At 55.5% G+C, this 17818-nt stretch overlaps 1 protein-coding gene across 6 annotated transcripts in view; it reads left to right on the forward strand.

Annotated features, from left to right (window-relative positions):
- Positions 1-17818, forward strand: part of USP20 (ubiquitin specific peptidase 20) — a 75588-nt gene that overhangs the window by 16377 nt on the left and 41393 nt on the right. For 5 of the 6 annotated variants that reach the window (XM_079925856.1, XM_079925855.1, XM_079925858.1 and 2 more), the window contains 12 exons: positions 940-1036; positions 5665-5718; positions 7396-7458; positions 7783-7914; positions 9269-9365; positions 9729-9798; positions 11224-11337; positions 12696-12774; positions 15319-15766; positions 16142-16282; positions 16618-16733; positions 16993-17165. In XM_079925856.1, coding sequence (XP_079781982.1) covers positions 956-1036; positions 5665-5718; positions 7396-7458; positions 7783-7914; positions 9269-9365; positions 9729-9798; positions 11224-11337; positions 12696-12774; positions 15319-15766; positions 16142-16282; positions 16618-16733; positions 16993-17165 — 1568 coding nt within the window. In that variant the 5' untranslated portion in view covers positions 940-955. The remainder of the gene's footprint in view (positions 1-939; positions 1037-5664; positions 5719-7395; positions 7459-7782; positions 7915-9268; positions 9366-9728; positions 9799-11223; positions 11338-12695; positions 12775-15318; positions 15767-16141; positions 16283-16617; positions 16734-16992; positions 17166-17818) is intronic. The other variant, XM_079925859.1, reaches the window with a different exon arrangement.

A 17818-nucleotide genomic window follows, 5' to 3' on the forward strand; every position in this document is an offset into this window, starting at 1 on the left:
GCTCCTTCTCAGGAAACATTTTCTGGAGGAGCTGCTGCTCTGATGGCCTCCTCTAGTATCATGGTGTTGAAGGATTCTTCTCTAAGTGGGGTTTCTCATAGGAAGTGAGATAAGTGGCCTGTGGGGCACCTGGCTTCTCAGAAGCTCTTGAGAAGAGTGGTCTTGCTTGCTTAGAGAAGACTGAGGTCAACATCTGCTTCTTGCCTTTCGCCTTGGTTTTGAGATCCAGCCTCTCCACCCAGCCCTCTGCTGCCGCCTTGGGTAGAGTAGTCTCCCAGTCATGGGTCTGGTCTCTTTTAATAAAAGTACCACGGTTTTAGATTCCTTGACATGCAGCTTCCCCAGTGTAGGCAGGACCCTTGCATCTTCCCTGTCGACACTTTTTTTTTTTTGTGTGGTACGCGGGCCTCTCACCGTTGTGGCCTCTCCCGCTGCGGAACACAGGCTCCAGACGCGCAGGCTTGGCGGCCATGGCTCACGGGCCCAGCCGCTCTGCGGCATGTGGGATCTTCCCGGACCGGGGCACGAACCCGCGTCCCCTGCATTGGCAGGCGGACTCTCAACCACTGCGCCACCAGGGAAGCCCCGGAAGACACTTTTAATCATCACACCCAGCACTTGAATCCTAATCATCATCCCAGCACCTGCTTTCCCTGTGTCAGCCCTGTGCCAGCCCTGTGCCAGCCCTGTGCCAGGCGTTTGACGTGTATTATCTTCATGAGTCCTCTGAGCAACCCATCAGGGTGTGTGTTATCTCCCTCCCCAGTTCTCAGGCAAGGAGGGTGAGGCTCAGAGAAGTTAAGTAGCTTCCCTGGGTCGCCAGCTGGTATGTGGCAGCGCTGGGACTGCAGACCAAAGTGTGCTCTTCACCGCGAGCCTCCCCTGCCTCTGGCCAGCAGCGGCTGCCATTAACCCAGGATTCCTTGTGTTTTCTTGTAGGTAAGCCCAGGCCAGCATGGGGGACTCCAGGGACCTTTGCCCTCATCTTGACTCTATAGGGGAGGTGACCAAAGAGGACTTGCTGCTCAAATCCAAGGTAAAGGGTCAGATCTTACGGGACTGAGGCCCACAGCCAGGGCCACCACATTCCTGGGGTACAAACATTTCTGAAGCAGCGGAAGAACTGGCCCCTGACAGTCTCTGTCTGGCCTTTTCTGTAAATGGAAAAGCTGGTGACTGTTTAGGAGGCCTTCTGGGGTCTGTGTCCTAACAGCCATTAGTTACCATGTAGACCAATCCACGTGGGAACACTGATGCTCTGTCCATTAGTGGTTGGAGCAGGTGCAAGGCAGGGAATGAGTCAGACTCTGAGAGTCCACGGGCATTTTTGCACACGTGACCTGTGAAGGGCCCAGGGAGCCTCAAAGAGAGAAGGTGGGCCACTTTGAATAGGGAAGATGTGCTGTCTGTTTGTTAAGTTAAATTTTTTTAAATAGGTAACATGTGGTTCAAAAATGAAACAATGTAAGAAGAAAAGTGTCAGGAAGTACCCTCCCCCACACCTGCCCTGTGCCCATCTTCTCCATTCCACCCTCATGTAACCAGGGACATTAGTTGCTTTTGTATCTTTTCAGAGTTCCTTTATGGGAATACTTCTTTTCCATTTTCCCCTTTATTACATAAAAGGTAGTGTACCGTAGCTATTTTTGTAACGTACCTTATTCACAGGGCAGTATATCTTGGAGCTCTTTGGCCTCGGCACATAGATCTCATGGTTTATCTTGAAGTTGCATCATATTCGTTGTGTGGACTCCATAGCTGATCCTCTGTGGGTGGACATCTGGGCCCTTTGCAGCCTTCTGCCAATACAGTGTCATTGTGTTCAGGGGAAGAGCCATGTGTAGGGGTCATTCCCAGAAGTGGGAGTGGGTCAGATTCCTAGACATATTTCCTTGTCTTCTTTCCAGACACCTAATGCTGGTCGTTCAGCCTCCCTGCACCAGCAGGTTCTGGGTGGCTTTTGGCCTGAGCTGGTTTAGTCTGGGCCCACATGAGGGCGCGATTCTTCAAAGTACCCATGGCTTCTTTCGAAGTAGTTTCACTGGCTGTTACTGAACCAAGTTTGTTTGCCCAGCATGCTTCAAGCCAAACACTGAGACACCGAGGTTTGCAGCAGAGAAAGGATTTTTTCACAAGGCAGCCAAGCGAGGAGACGAGAGAACAAGTCTCAGGTCCACCTCCCCAAAGGCGAGGGGCTTGGGGTATTTATGGGTTAAAGAAGCAGGGTGGTCTTAGGCGTGGGGAAAGGTGAGGTAATCGGTGTTCTGCGCAGGTGTATCTGAGTTACATCCTTCTTCCTGGGATGTGTGTTCAAAAATGGAGGCGCCTAGCATAATCTGAGGGTGGAGTTTTTGGCCCTCTGATGACAAAAGGTCATTCATCAGACACCTCTGTAGGCCCAGTTTTAGGGTCAGTGGTCCCAACCAGTCTAAGCCAGCTCAAACTGGACAAGAGCTGACACCAAGTTTCTGAAAAACAGCTTAAGCCCCTATTCCTATAGTGACCCATACATCAGAGCTGTTAGAGCTGTTATCTACAGGGGTTGTTAAGGAGTCTTATGATGTATAGGCTACACGAAGCTTGGAGGGTATGCAGTTTGAGAATAATTAAGACAAGCTTGCTCGGTGAAGGCAGGCTCAAAGCAGAGGGGCTTTTTAAGGAGCTGTTTCCTTAGCTGCTCTTCCTGTAAGACAAGTTCAATTTCTGTTAATCACCAATTTCTGTTAACCCTAAGGGGCACGGTTTCAGTGTGGTCAGGAGGAGGGGCAGAGCGAGGCTCTGGTGCATTCGCACGGTCTAATGCTGGGTCTCTTCCTGAGTCTGCACAAAGGAATAAGTGAGACAAACTGAGAGGATTTCTCAGGGAATCTGAGAGCAGGGAGGAGATAAACGAGGTGGGAAGAAGGAGGCAGAACGTGGAAAGACTGGGCTGGGACGCGGCAGCCTTTTGGAAATCTACAAAATGAAACCAATATTGTTTTAAAATACGCAGAAGGGGCTTCCCTGGTGGCACAGTGGTTAAGAATCCGCCCGCCAACGCAGGGGACACGGGTTCGAGCCCTGATCCGGGAAGATCCCACGTGCCGCAGAGCAACTAAGCCCATGTGCCACAACTACTGACCCTGTGCTCTAGAGCCCGCGAGCCACAACTGCTGAGCCCACATGCCACAACTACTGAAGCCCGCATGCCCAACGCAGCCATAAATAAATAAATAATAAACAAACAAATAAATAAAATTTATAAAATAAAACAAAATACCCAGGAGGGACAAGGATTGAACAGGTAGCTCAAAATGGAGGAAACGCAAATGGCTGAGAAACTCTTGAAAAAACATGCCTGACTTCCCTGATGGTTAAGGATTTTGCCAGAGAAAGCAACATGACACCATCTTCAGATGGGCAAAGCAGAAGCTGCTCTCACTCAGAGCTGACAAAGGGAGGGAGGTAGACCAGGCGTGGTAGTGGGGGTAGGCATTACTGTGACTTTAGGGGTGCAATGCCACCTCTGGGAGTTTATCTAGTAGAAGTGTAGTAACAGTTACAAATACAGCAGTATTTATTGAGCATTATTTGTAAAAGGAAAATACTGGTGGCAGTCTGCATATTCATCAAGAAGGGAATGGGGCTTCCCTGGTGGCGCAGTGGTTGGGAGTCTGCCTGCCGATGCAGGGGACACGGGTTCGTGCCCCGGTCCGGGAAGATCCCACGTGCCGCGGAGCGGCTGGGCCTGTGAGCCATGGCCGCTGAGCCTGCGCGTCCGGAGCCTGTTGCTCCGCAACGGGAGAGGCCACGACAGTGAGAGGCCCGTGTACCGCAAAAAAAAAAAAAAAAAAAAAAAAAAAGAAGGGAATGAGTGAACAGATTGTGGTGTCTGTGCCCACAGTGTGTGCCACCATGCACTTACTGCAAAGAATGAGACGTGGTCTCTGTGTACAGACTAGAAGGATGACCACAAATAGGTGACAAAAGCCTGTTACCGAAAAATTTGTATAGAGTATGATCTTATTTTTACTAGAAATCACCCCCCATCTATGCATATATGTTTATATAAGAAGAAGATATGGAGGGATATACTTCAAATTATTACAGCATATATGTATTGCATATAATATGCTACACGTTATATACAGTGTATGTGTATCATTTAAATTGTTAAACATACAATACTTTTATCATTCAAATGACTGACATGAAAAAAAAAAACTTGGGAAGATGGGAGTGAACTGTGAAATCAGAAAATCACAAAAGAGATGACAGATTTGGAAAGGTCAAGAGCTGTGACTTTGAGTCCACTAAGCAGACTGATCTCTAGCCAGCCGTAGCATCCTTAGCAAGAGACCCTAAATCACAGGTTGCAAACCTCTGCCCTGTTGTATGGGATGAGCTGTGTCACCTCCACCCTAGTGAGAGTCCCACATTCAGGCTCTTTACAAACAGCCAAAATCTGGGCTTAGTGAGACGAAGAAGTTCCCATGGAGGCCTGGGGGTCGACGTGGTCACCCTTGGGAGGAAACTGGGAAGTTTGATGACCGCGGCTCCTCAGCTTCCGCTTCCGACTCTGCTCTGTAGGGTCATGACCTCTCTGAGCCTCAGTTTCTCATCTTATGAAGGGGATCTTGATGGGACCTGCTGCACAGACTGTGGTGGGGATTACATGAGCAAGGTGTAAAAAACTTAGCTGGTTGCTTGGACTGTTGTGATCCGTCACCAGAGGTCAGCTCTCACTCTGATGAAGTACTCTGTAACTGCTACCAGCGCTTAGAGTTCATCTCACAACTGGCAGAGACACGCTGAGTATTGTGGAGGCTCAGTTGGGAATTGCGGTTCTAGACAGGACAGTTTAAATTATAACAAAGAGACCCTGAGATACGGTGGCTTAAATGAGATAGAAGTTTACTTTTCTCTCACTGAACAGCCCAGACGTAGGTAGCACTGGTAGAGTGGCTCTGCCATTCTCAACACATGGCTTTCATCTCCAGGTCCAAAGTGGTTGCTTCACTTCCTGCCATCACATCTGCATTCCAGCCAATGGAAAAAGGAGAAAGAGCAAGGGTTATGCAAAACTCAGAAGTGGCACATGTCGCTTTTTGCTGTCATACTGTTGACTAGAACAGAGCCCCATGATCCCGGCGGGGGCTGGGACACATAGTCTGCAGCTGGCTGGCCATGTGCTCAGCCTGAATTCATGGATTCTTTTATTCAAGCAGGGAGGAGAGAGATTGGTAGACAAGAAGCAGGCTTTGTCATCCAGACCACCAGAAACCTAGGTGTTTTCTGTGGTCAACAAATATATTATCTCCTGATTTGTACCAGGCTGTCTGTGAAGTCGCAGGGGTAGGTAAAACAGACCATCCTTTCGTGGAGCCCATAGCCGAGGTGGGGGGAAAGGCTTAAATAAATAAATGCGACGCAGGAAGAGTAGAAGGTGTGTGGAGGGAGCATATTATGGCGTCAGTTTACTTAGGCTTTAAATGATTGTATTGAAAATGTTTGCACAGGCACATGATAAAACAAAATTCAAACATTAAAATGTAAAGGGCCCCTGTGGGCCAGCGAGGGCCTTTCTGAGGCAAAGCCTCTAAGCTGAGACCTTCAGGTGCGTCCGTCAGTGCACATCCAACAGGCCGCTCACACCCTTCTCCTCTCTCTCCTCACCTCACACAGGGCACCTGTCAGTCATGCGGTGTTTCCGGACCCAACCTGTGGGCCTGTCTCCAGGTATAGTATCCTTGCAGATGTCTGGGGTGGGGAGCTGGGTCCAGACTCTGGGGTGGGAACATCCGTCCCCCATGGGCACGGCTGGGAACCTTGGGCAGGGACACAGGGCATGGATGTCTCGGGTGTGGTGCCCAAGCCCAAGCCAAGAGGGCCCCAGAGTGTGTGAGCCCCCGGCCTGGCTGCGCTGGCAGCCATTAAAGATGCCAAGAGGAGAAAGCAAGTTGGAGAAGACTCTGGACTGAATGATCCCATCAGCATTAAAGGCAAAGTTCTGTCCTTGTGTGCGTGTGTGCGTGCGTGTGTGTGTGTGTGTGTGAGAGAGAGAGAGAGAGAGAGAGAGAGAGAGAGAGAGATGCTGTAGCATCTTGGCTCTGAGCCCTGGCCCAGGCCTTTGTTTCCCCGTCTGTAAAGTAGAGGCCACAACACTGATAACTGCCCCCTCCTTGCAGACCCACCTTACGGTAGAATTTGAAGAGATGATGCCTGTGATGGTCTTAACAGGGTGTGTGGCCGGTAGACAGTGTCCAGGAAAATCTGGTCATGGTTATTACTGCTTACCAAAAAGAGTAACGGTAGATGTATCAACACCTGACAGTTTTCTCTGGGGGGTAGAATTATGGGTAATTCATTTTTCTTTGTAACTTTGTAGTGTTTTCCAATTTTTCTACAAGTATGTATTGCATTTTATAGTCATACTGAAAATGGCTGTTCCTTAAAATTTCTTTGAAAACAAATACAAGGAGGAACAAAAAAGCCCACAGGGGTGGAAATACCATAGTTCAAGTCTGTCTTTTCAGAAGACTTAGGACCCCACACGGGGCTTTGGCCTCCTCCTTTGGGACCTATTGCTCAGTGTAAAACACACTGCAAGACACCGTCTGGGCCCCCAGGGGACAGCAAGAAGTGCGAGGCGTGGTCTTACCTCCTGGGAGCCCACAGGCCCCCCAGAGAGATAGAGACGGACCTGATGCAGAAATTGGCACATCCTTTATGATGCAGCCCAAAGGTCGTTTCCTTGAAAGGTCCTCACCAGCCTGTGCAGTGTTGACCACAGCTGGAAATGACACCAAAGCACTCCTACGGAGAAGCAGGCCGATCGCTGGGGCGGAGGCCCGCAGAGGAGAGACACTTGAGCTGGACCTTGGGCGCTGGGTGGATTTGGGAGAGGAGAGCACAAGGCCAGAGGCAGGTCACCGGGGACACTGAGGGGCATGGGGTCCGCACCGGGCCCCATCCGCCTCTGCCCGATTCAGTGTTCCCCGTTAGAAAGTGGCCGTGAGGCCCAGTCTCCCCACCCAAAGTGTGAGTCCCGATAACTGGCCCCTCAGGAGGTGGGGTTTCGGTGAAAAAGGGACGAGTGGAGGGGGAGAGGGTCTGGGCGCCAAGCAGCCGGGCCTCAGCTTTGCCCAGATCTGGCTGCGAGCCTGCCTGCCTTCTTGCAGGAGAGCAGCAGCGGGGCACACTGCCCGTCTCGCTCAGAGGCGGGGGCGGCTGTGTGGTGGCCATCGCTGCCCAGCGCGGACCCTGGCTGTGCAAACCTGTGTTCCTGCAGGGCGGCAGGGCCTCAGTGCCTGCGGATCCTGCTGGGTGGAGACGGGCACTGGCTCGCTGTGCTGGCAGCATCCTCTTAGCCGCCCCATCCTTCCGCGCTCCTTTCCTCTCCTCCCCCCTCCCCAGGTCGCCTGCTCCTACGTCGGCTGCGGAGAATCCTTTGCTGACCACAGCACCATCCATGCGCAGGTGAGCGTGGTGGCCGGGAGCATGCGCGCTGCGGTCCGACAGCCCAGAGTTCAAAGCCCAGCTTCGCCGCCCCCAGCGCCATCTACCGCTCTGGGCGTCAGTGGTTATATGTGTAAAATGGGAAGAATCACGGCGAAGAAGCAAGAGAGAATGCCGCTGCAGCCCCTGGCGCTCCTGGCCTGCGGGGGGAGCGGATCCTGAGCTTCTAGGCCTCTGACCCGATGGGGCTTTTTCCTGAGGCCGGAGAGCTCACGCAGCCCTGAGGCAGGCCTGGGGCACCCATCAGGCCACTGTATCCTTCTGATTTTGCACCTTGCCCTCTAGGCCAAAAAGCACAACCTGACAGTGAACCTGACCACGTTCCGGGTGTGGTGCTACGCCTGTGAGAAGGAGGTGTTCCTGGAGCCTCGGCTGGCGGCCCAGCCGCCAGGCCCCTCACCCAAGTTCTCAGAGCAGGTGAGCGGGTGCGGGCACCAGCCGAGGAGACGCCCAGGAGGGCAGGGCGGTGGGTCCCCGACGGCGTCTGTTCCTGCTCAGCATTGCCAGCTGGCTTTGAGGAGCTCGTGTCAGCGAACGCCCGCTGAGCCCCAGCCCTGTGTCAGGGCCCGGCAACACGGAGGTGCCTGGAACGAGGGCGGCCCTCCCGCAGGGAGTTTGTAGGCCTCGGGTGAGTCCAGGGCCGTGGGGCGGGGCACACCCTCCCTGGCCTGTGGAGAGCCCCAGGTGATGGTCCTGCACCCACCTCTCTGGGGGAAACGCCCGGAAACCTCCCGCCCCCCAACCAGGCAAGGCACACGCAGGGTGCCGAGCAGCCCTTAAAGGAGGCAGGCAGGTGAGCCCAGCCTGGAGCTGGCCTCAGGGAGCAGTCAGAGAGCTGGCCCTGGAGCCCCGGGAGGCCAGGCGCGTGTGCGTGTGTGCGTGTGCGTGTGTAGGCCAGGCGTGTGTGTGTGTGTGTGTGTAGGCCAGGCATGTCTGTGTGTGTGTGTATGTAGGCCAGGCGTGTCTGCGTGTGTGTGTAGGCCAGGCATGTCTGCATGCATGCGTGTGTGTGTGTGTGTAGGCCAGGCGTGTCTCTGTGTGTGCATGCATGTGTGTGTGTGTATGTAGGCCAGGCGTGTTTGTGTGTGTGTAGACCAGGCATGTCTCTGTGTGTGCATGCATGTGTGTGTATGTGTGTGTGGGCTAGGCGTTGTCTGCGTGCGTGTGTATATAGGCCAGGCATGTCTTTGTGTGTGCATGCATGTGTGTGTGTGTGTGGAGGCCAGGCGTGTCTGCGTGCGTGTGTGTGTGCGTGCAGTGCTGTCTTCTCCACGTTGGACAGCGACCATCACATAATGGGTGCTTGATGAGTGTATATAGAATACGTTTGTGGACATGGAGATATTTATGATTTTTTACAAAAAAGGCTCTGAAGAAGTATACACAAATCCTGTTTTGAGGGTGTGTGTGTATTAACAGTTAAAACGCTACATAAATAAGATAGACTATCAACAGTGGTTGTCTCAGGAAAGTTGGATTGCCTGTTGTTTTTTCTGTGTTTCTGTTTTTTCCCAAATTTATATAAATAAATTAAACTATTACTACTCATTATTGTAAGTAAAACACAAGTCACGGAGTTCCCAGGGCAAGGCCACCAATGCCCTCTCCTTCCACGGCGTCCTCTGCTCAGATGGGCTGGCTCAGTGCAGGCTGGGGGCCTGGGCTTCTCCCCCTACCCTGAACCCCAGCAGGGGAGGCACACGGGCCCCTGACCCCAACCCCTCTCCCTCCTCAGCCCCCTAGTTTTCCTCACTCTGGTTCTCGAACACAGGACTCTGCGCCGCCCTCCCACCCTCTGAAAGCTGTCCCCATTGCTGTGGCTGACGAAGGAGAGTCCGAGTCGGAGGACGATGACCTCAAACCGCGAGGTAACGGCCCCACGCGCTGCACTGCCTGGGCAGGGCGGGGTGGCCTGTGGGGCATGAGGGCTTCCCTGGGGCGCCAGCCACCGCCCTCAGCCCTGTACAGCCATGTATCCCTGGACGGGCCGGCCCGTCTGCACCCAGGCCACTGCCCCTGCTCGGTGCTGACGGTGGGCTGGGCTGGGTGGACGGCGGAGGGGTCCGTAGGTTCCGTACACTGCGGTAACCAGAGCTGCTGGGAGTGGGACCACGTCAGCAGACTCAGCAGGTTTCCGGGGTGGGTCCTGGGGACTCAGAACCATCCTCTATGGGTTCCTGCCGTGTCGAGATGCTCACCTTCCCCTTCCTCTGTGTGCGCTGGTCTCCCAGGCCTCACGGGCATGAAGAACCTTGGCAACTCCTGCTACATGAACGCGGCCCTGCAGGCCCTGTCCAATTGGTAGGTTGCGCCTCATCTGGGAGTTGGGGCCCCCAGGCCGGGTTCTGTGTTGCCCACAGAAGCCTGTGTGTGGATACACATCAAAGTGCCCCAAGCCACACATGCCCTCTGACCCAGCAATCCCTCCTGTTGGAATTGATCCTAAGGAGGTACCCTGAGATGTTGAGAAAGCTGTCTGTGCAGTGAGGTTCAGCATTCTGCCGTTTACTGGAAACAACTTAAAGGTCGATAAAATCGTAAATTTATTGTAGGGCAGCCTTACAGTGAGTTCAGGAAAAAATGGTGCAGGACAATGTTTATTAAAAAGAGGAGGAGTTCAGAATATGCTAAGTAGGAAAAAGGAGGTTATAAACCTTTGTTTGGTGCAATCCCATTTTGGAGAGAAAATATTATTTTCCATCTAGGATAGGGTGTCCACTCCCTGAGGCTGGGACATCTCCTATTCCTGGCACTCAGGGTCTCCCACCTAGCAGGGGTTCAATGTGTGTGTGTGTGTGTGTGTGTGTGTGTGTGTGTGTGTGTGTGTACGTACGTGTGAGAGAGAAGGAGGGAGGGATGGGGGATACGCATACATAGAAAAGTCTAGAAGGACATGCCCCCAGATCTACAGAGTAGCTATCCTCACGTAGTAGGATTAAGGTCAGTTATTATTGTTTGCTTAGTATTTTTAAGTTTTTCTACAGTAAATGAGTATTTCTTATGTAATAAGATAACAAAAACAAAGAAAAGGGGAGTGGGGGAGATGCTTTTGGGCTCAGGAAGGTTTCCAGGAAGGGGCTGACGGGAGGACAGGCAGTGGTTCCTCTCGTTCACACAACAGTCTTTAAAGAAAGACCCTATTTCCAAACACAATCACATTCTAAAGTACGGGGGTTAGGACTTCAGTGTATGAATTTCTTTTTGTTTTTAATTTTTTTTTTATTTATTTTTGGCTGCTTTGGGGTCTTCGTGGCTGCATGCGGGCTTTCTCTAGTTGCAGTGAGCGGGGACCGCTCTTGGTTGTGGTGCGCGGGCTCCTCATTGCGGTGGCCTCTCGTTGTGGAGCACGGGCTCTAGGCGCGTGGGCTTCAGGAGTTGTGGCACGTGGGCTCTAGAGCGCAGGCTCGGTAGTTGTGGTGCACGGGCTTAGTTGCTCCACGGCATGTGGGATCTTCCCTCACCAGGGCTCGAACCCATCTCCCCTGCATTGGCAGGCGGATTCTCAACCACTGCGCCATCAGGAAGCCCTCAGTGTATGAATTTGGGGGGATACAATTCAGCCCACAATAGGTGGTGTCCTTCAATGCCTTCTGCGGGCATTTCTGGCTCCAGGGGCCACAGTGCATCCCACATAAGATGCTTTTGCTTCTCCACCCGGCTCTTTGTAAACAACGCCACGCTCCCCTTCTTTTCTCTTCTGACCTGGCTCCCTGCCCCGTCCCCCAGCCCCCCACTGACGCAGTTCTTCTTGGAGTGTGGAGGCCTGGTGCGTACAGACAAGAAGCCAGCCCTGTGCAAAAGTTACCAGAAGCTGGTCTCTGAGGTCTGGCACCGGAAACGGTGAGTTGACCAAGTCCCTAACCTGGGGCAGGGGTGTGGGGGTGGGTTTTCTGCCGGCCCCTTGAGAGAGCACTTCCTGTGCCTTCAGCCTCTCACCATCACTTGCTGTGTTTTACCCTGTGCAATGCTTACATCGGCCCTTCGAGCTGTAGGTCATAGCCAACTCTGTTTCACAAATTGGGGAACTGAGGTTCAGAAGATTTAAGGATCTCGCTCAAGATAGCACGTCTTGTGAAAGGTGGAGCTAGAATTTGAGCCTGGTGCGGATTGAAGATGGCAGCATTTTGCAGCGTGTGTGCTGAGGTCCAGAGTTGTGTGGTGACCACTCCTAGGTCTCAGCCACATCTGTACATGTAGGAAAGGATTTCAGAAGTGGCTGGCACTGACGTTCAGGGGCTTTAGCTCAGTGAAAAAGGACTTTAAAGACCAGAAGCCTGGGTTAGATCTGTTTCTCCAGGAAAAGTTAAAATTGGGACTAATTTCAAGTGAGTGCTGGGAATTCCCTGGCAGTCCAGTGGTTAGGACTTTCACTGCTGTGATCCGGGTTCAATCCCTGGTCGGGGAACTAAGATCCTGCAAGCTGCGTGGTGCGGCCAAAAAAACCCAAAACAAAACAAAACAACAACAAAACAAACTGTGAGTGCATAGAAACATGTTAAGTGTAAAAGCAGATTATTAAACAGTGTGATGCAGCATAATTCCAATTTTAAGAAGCCACATTTAAGTGTTTACCTGCATGTAATTTTGTATATGCATCTGTATTTTCATGGAAAAATCTGGAAATCTTAATGGTAGTTATCTCTGGGTGGGGCTGTTAGTGTTGATGATTCTTTGTTGTACTTTTCTGAGATTTTCTGTTTTTCAATCATGCACATGTATTTTTTTTTTAAAGCAGCTGTCATTTTTATTTATTTTTATTTATTTATTTAGCCACGCCACGCCACGTGCGGGATCTTAGTTCCCCGACCAGGGTTTAGACCCACGCGCCCTGCAGTGGAAGCGCACAGTCTTAACCACTGGACCACCAGGGAAGTCCCCATGTATTACTTTTGAAATCAGAAAACCACGATAAATATTTTATAATGAGAACAGTTTTAGGGTAGCTTGTCGTGGGCTGGTGGGACACGATGCCCTCCCAGTCAGGAGCCTTCTGCCTCACTGAACCATGACTTGACGTTTTCCTTCTTGACCTTAGAGATGTGCAAACCTGCTGGGGCTGCCGCCGGGTTAGCGCCTCCCAAAGTTGTAGTAAACGCATCCCTGAGTCTGATCTGGCTGTACTGGCTGCCTGGCTGCCCTCGTGGGCTTGAGCAGCTCAGAGCAGGCCACCTGTACTAACGGGTCTGGTCTTCCTACAGCCCCAGCTACGTGGTTCCCACCAGCCTGTCCCATGGGATCAAGTTGGTCAACCCGATGTTCCGAGGCTATGCCCAGCAGGTAGGCCGTCCGGCCCCCCGGGGGACACACCCAGGGCTGTAACTTACCAGGCCTGGCTTTGAAGCCAAGACCAGTGTGGAAATCGGCAGCAGCAGCTCTGCTTTGCCAGGCAGGGCTCCTGGATCAGACCTGCTGCCTGAGCCCTTCACCTGTGTGGGGACGTGGGGGCCTCCCGGCAACCTGGTGTTCTCCCCACTCAACAGACGGGGAGGCTGAGGCTCAGCGGCCAAGTCCTCACCCACTTACCACGTGCCAGTTACACAGCTGGTACGTGGCAGAGGGGAAAGTTGACCTCGGGCAGCCTTATCTCCAGGCGTGTGGCACCTCGGCACTCACCCAAATCGGCACGTGGCCTCTTGTTCCCCGAGTCGCAGGCAGGATTGCACTTTTATTAAAGTAAACATCTTGATGACAAGTTTTCGTAAATCTAGAGAACCCCTCTGAACCCAGTGATATCTTTCTATGCCGTAAAATCGTGGGCCCAAGATGAAGCAGAATGCAGCCACACGCCTCCCCCTGCCCCAGGCGGACGGTCAAGTGGTCCAAGTCCTGCCCCAGAGTGGGGTTTCGCTGCTGGCCTGAACCTGTTTGCACTGCCGATGCTGTTGCCTGCGTGGGGGGCCCAGGAACAGAGCAGCGGTCACCGAGGGATGCCCTTGGCCCCCCTCCTTCGGCCCCCACTCTCCCCAGGGTGAGGGCTGCTGGGCCTTTCTCTGCTCACACCCTCAGTTGGTTGAACACTTGGCCTCTGCCTGAGAAGCCCAGCGTTGCCTCCACACTGCCCTTTCTGGGGGGTGATAATACCCACGGTGATCAGAATCCACCATGCACCATTTATTAAGTGGTCACTACCTGCCACATAAGGTCAGCCCTGTTTCTACTCACAGAGCTCTCATGAAGTGGGCCCCGTCATCACCTTCACCTTATAGGTAAGGAGCTGAGGCTCAGAGAGGTTCTACAAGTGGCTCAGGTCACACAGCGCACAGCGGCAGGGACGGGATTTAGGCTTACCTGAGCCGTCCCTCACCGCAGCGCTGCCCTCCCTGTACAAGGACCCCTGCTGGCCCTCAGGCTCTCGGTGAGGACACCAGGGAGGAGGGCTGCTCGGCTGCCCTCCCTGTACAAGGACCCCTGCTGGCCCTCAGGCTCTCGGTGAGGACACCGGGGAGCAGGGCTGCTCGGCTGCCCTCCCTGTACAAGGACCCCTGCTGGCCCTCAGGCTCTCGGTGAGGACACCGGGGAGCAGGGCTGCTCGGCTGCCGCCCAACATCCACTTGACCCCAAAGCATCCCTTTCTGTGGATCTTGGACGTAGCACAGGGGACGTGTCTGAGTCTGAAACATACAGGTAGCTGTAGGCCTCTCTTAATGGCCAGAGGATGCTGTCATGCTTCCACATGGCTTGAGATTTTAGCAATGAACACAGGGTACTTTTGTTAAAAGGAAGAAGCAGAAAGAAAAGTAGATGACGTATTGAGGGCCTGTTTCTTAAAAGGACCTTTCAGTGTCCCTGACACACAGGACGCACGTCTCCTGCCCCCTCCCTGATGCTCGATGGAATCCAACCAGAGCCCTCTCCTCCCTCTGCTAGAACTGAGAAAACGAGGCCCTTCTCTCCATATCGGTGACCTGAGGCTTTGGGTGCTTGGCTGGGTCTGGCCACTGTGTGGTCCCCACCTCGCTGGGCAGGAGTTGGGCTCGGGAGCTGCTTCTGACATCCAGGGCAGGTACCGTGAGGGACAGGACTGGACTTTGAACCCAGTGGCCCCACACAGCACCAAGTGTCCCAAGCTGTCAGAGGCCGGCCACCATCATCTTCTGACCTTTTAAAGCACCTCCTGTGTGCACTGCTCACGGCTGGGCCAGTGGGCAGGCTGGGCCAGAGGCCTTGCTGCCCTGGCCTCCTCCGGGTTATGACGTAGTCACAGTGTAGTCAGAATAACAGCGTCACTGCTGGGATTTGAGACCCGGCCAACCCGAAGATTCACCTTAGTCTGAGTCATGCCCAGGCCTGCGGGAAGCCTGTTCTCCTGCACCAGTCACAATGGCAGGGGAAGGCGTGGGCACGGGGGCTGGTGAAGGACTGGAAGGGCAGAGAGAACCAGAGGCAGGTCAAGGATGCAGGCAGCCTGGCCTGCTGGGTGGCATTGCTCCCTCCCTGTGGAACTCAGCGGAGCGCTCACCTGCAGACGCACTCACAGTGTCACCTTTGTCCTACTCGGGCTCCCTGCCCACCATCACTGTCCCCTCCTTTAGGGAGCAAGGCGACTTTAATGGCTGAACGCAATATGTCCACTCTCTCCCGTGCTGAGTTGGGAGCAGGGCTGCAGGTGATGGAGAGCAGGAGCTGGGTCAGGTGGACCTGGCTCACCACCTCTGCTCTGCCGCTTCACAGCGTGAGGCCTGGGAGGGGTCGGCCAGCCTCTCGAGGCTCAGCGTCCTCCTCAGTAGGAGGGGGCTTAGGACAGTCATGTTGAGGAGGCCACTGTGAAGGGTGCCCGTATGGGCCCCCCAGCATCCGTGTCGACGCCGCCCCTGGTTCCAGGACACCCAAGAGTTCCTGCGCTGCCTGATGGACCAGCTGCACGAGGAGCTCAAGGAGCCCGTGGTGGCCGCGGCGGCAGCGCTGACCGAGGCTCGGGACTCAGACTCGAGCGACACGGATGAGAAGCGGGAGGGCGACCGGAGCCCATCAGAGGACGAGTTCCTGTCCTGCGACTCCAGCAGCGACCGCGGTGAGGGCGACGGGCAGGGGCGCGGCGGGGGCGGCCCCCAGGCTGAGACGGAGCTGCTGGTCGCGGACGAGGCGGGCCGCGCCATCTCTGAGAAGGAGCGCATGAAGGACCGCAAGTTCTCGTGGGGCCAGCAGCGCACCAACTCGGAGCAGGTGGACGAGGACGCCGACGTGGACACTGCCATGGCCGCCCTGAACCAGCAGCCCACGGACACGCAGCCGCCGTCACCGCGGTCCACCAGCCCCTGCCGGACACCAGGTACCAGCCAAGCTCCTCGGGGCATCGCGGCCCCGTTTGTCCAGCTCCTGCTGGGGGGCAGAGCACCCACAGCCTGCTCAGCTCCGCCCCACCCTGGGGGGCTCTCCCATGAGACCCGACTTACCGGTGAGAAATCGTCTAAATGATGTGTCCAGACTCACTTGGACTCAGAGCCCGCCTGAGCCCTCCGCTGGGAACGGGAAGGGTGTGGACAGCACGTTCTGCGTGGGACGGGGGGCTGGGGTGGGCCCAGGACAGAGGAGGTGTGGTGGGTTCAGGCCTCAGTCCCCTTAGGAGGCGCTGGCAGGTCTTCCTGACCAGGCCCGGGGCTGGCTCGGCTGCCCTGCCCCAGCACGGTCCCCCCTTTGCCCCCAGAGCCGGACAACGAGGCCCACATGCGCAGCGCCTCTCGCCCCTGCAGCCCTGTCCACCTCCACGAGGGCCACGCCAAGCTGGCCAGCAGCCCTCCTCGTGCGAGCCCCGTGAGGATGGGGCCGTCCTACGTGCTCAAGAAAGGTTCGGGGGAGCGGGCGGGCAGGGAAGGTGGGCCGGGCATCCCCGCGTGGAGTCGGGGCTGGGGTGGAAGCCGCACCCCTGGCTGCCGGTTTTGGGTTTGGAGCGCTCTTTACCAGGGGCTGGGCTGCCGCACTCCTCACGCAGTGTCTCTGAACCCTCTAACACGGCTGGGACACGAGTGGGGCCCCATCCCACAGACGCTGAGTGAGGCACCGGGAGGTGAAGAGACAGCCGGTCACATGACTCATACAGATTTGACTCCCAAGTCCTAGCACCCACCCCTTGCCCCAGACAGGCCCGTGGGGGCTGGGCCTAGCCCTGTGCTGTGCCCCCAGCCCAGGTACCGAGCTCCGGCAGCCGGCGGCGGAAGGAGCAGCGCTACCGCAGCGTCATCTCAGACATCTTCGACGGCTCCATCCTCAGCCTCGTGCAGTGTCTCACCTGTGACCGGGTGGGCGCCCTGGGGGAGGGGAGGGACGCACCGGGGCCCTCACGCAGCTTGGGGGTTGGGCGCTGGTTCTCTGCCTGCTGCCCCCTGCCTTTCTCTGGGGCTGGGCCCCGGCTGTGGGCCTCCCGTGTCCCGGGCTCGGGAGCAGGCTCTCTGCCCCACGCCTGCCCTCTGGTGGCTGGGGTTTGGGTGCAAACTCTGGTTGGTCTGGGCAGGGCGGAACCCTGGGAAGTGGAGACCCAGGCTGACCTTCGACCCACAGGTGTCCACCACGGTGGAGACATTCCAGGACCTGTCGCTGCCCATTCCTGGCAAGGAGGACCTGGCCAAGCTCCACTCGGCCATCTACCAGAATGTGCCAGCCAAGCCGGGTTCCTGTGGGGACAGCTCCACCGCCCAGGGCTGGCTGGCCTTTATCGTGGAGTATATCCGACGGTACGCCACCTTCCCGCCCGCTGGAGACACAAGACCACCCAGGCCTGGCCTTTCTGGAACTCGCAGGCTGACAGGCGACAGACCTTTAACAGCACAGTACAAGCTTTTGCAGGGCTGAGGCTGGAGTTCGGAAGGGAGCTTGAGGCTGAAGGGGGCTCAGGGGTTTGCCAAGTGGGGTGGGAGTGCTCCTCAGCCGTCCTGGGGTGGCCTGGTTCGGGTGGGCCTCTGGGTCGGAAGGCAGGTGACGATGGAGAGTGTGACCAAGTGGCAGCCGGAAAGGGGGCCGGCGGCTGGAGTGCAGGCCTGGCCCTGTGGGGAGCGCCGTGGTGGCCTTCCGGAGTCCCCACTGTGTGCCCCAAGGCCGGCTTTACCTGCCTGATGTCAAGAACCTGTACTCTGCCCAGAAGACAGGCCAGCGTGGTTGGGGCCCCTTCACAGATAAGGAAGGCGAGACTCAGGGGGAAGTGATGTCGCCCTCCCAAGGACACGGAGCTGCTGGCTGGCGGTCCCAGGCTTCCGGCTCCAGACTTCCGCCCATTCCACCCACTGGGGCCAAGCTGCCCGTCTGGGCCCAAACGGACCCCAGCCCAAAGGCCCCCACGTCTTACTCTCGCCGAGGCCCCGGCAGCACCCCCGCCAACCCCTTTCTGTCT

Source organism: Stenella coeruleoalba (genome assembly GCF_951394435.1).
Source record: "Stenella coeruleoalba genome assembly, chromosome: 7".
Classification (NCBI taxonomy): Eukaryota; Metazoa; Chordata; class Mammalia; order Artiodactyla; family Delphinidae; genus Stenella; species Stenella coeruleoalba.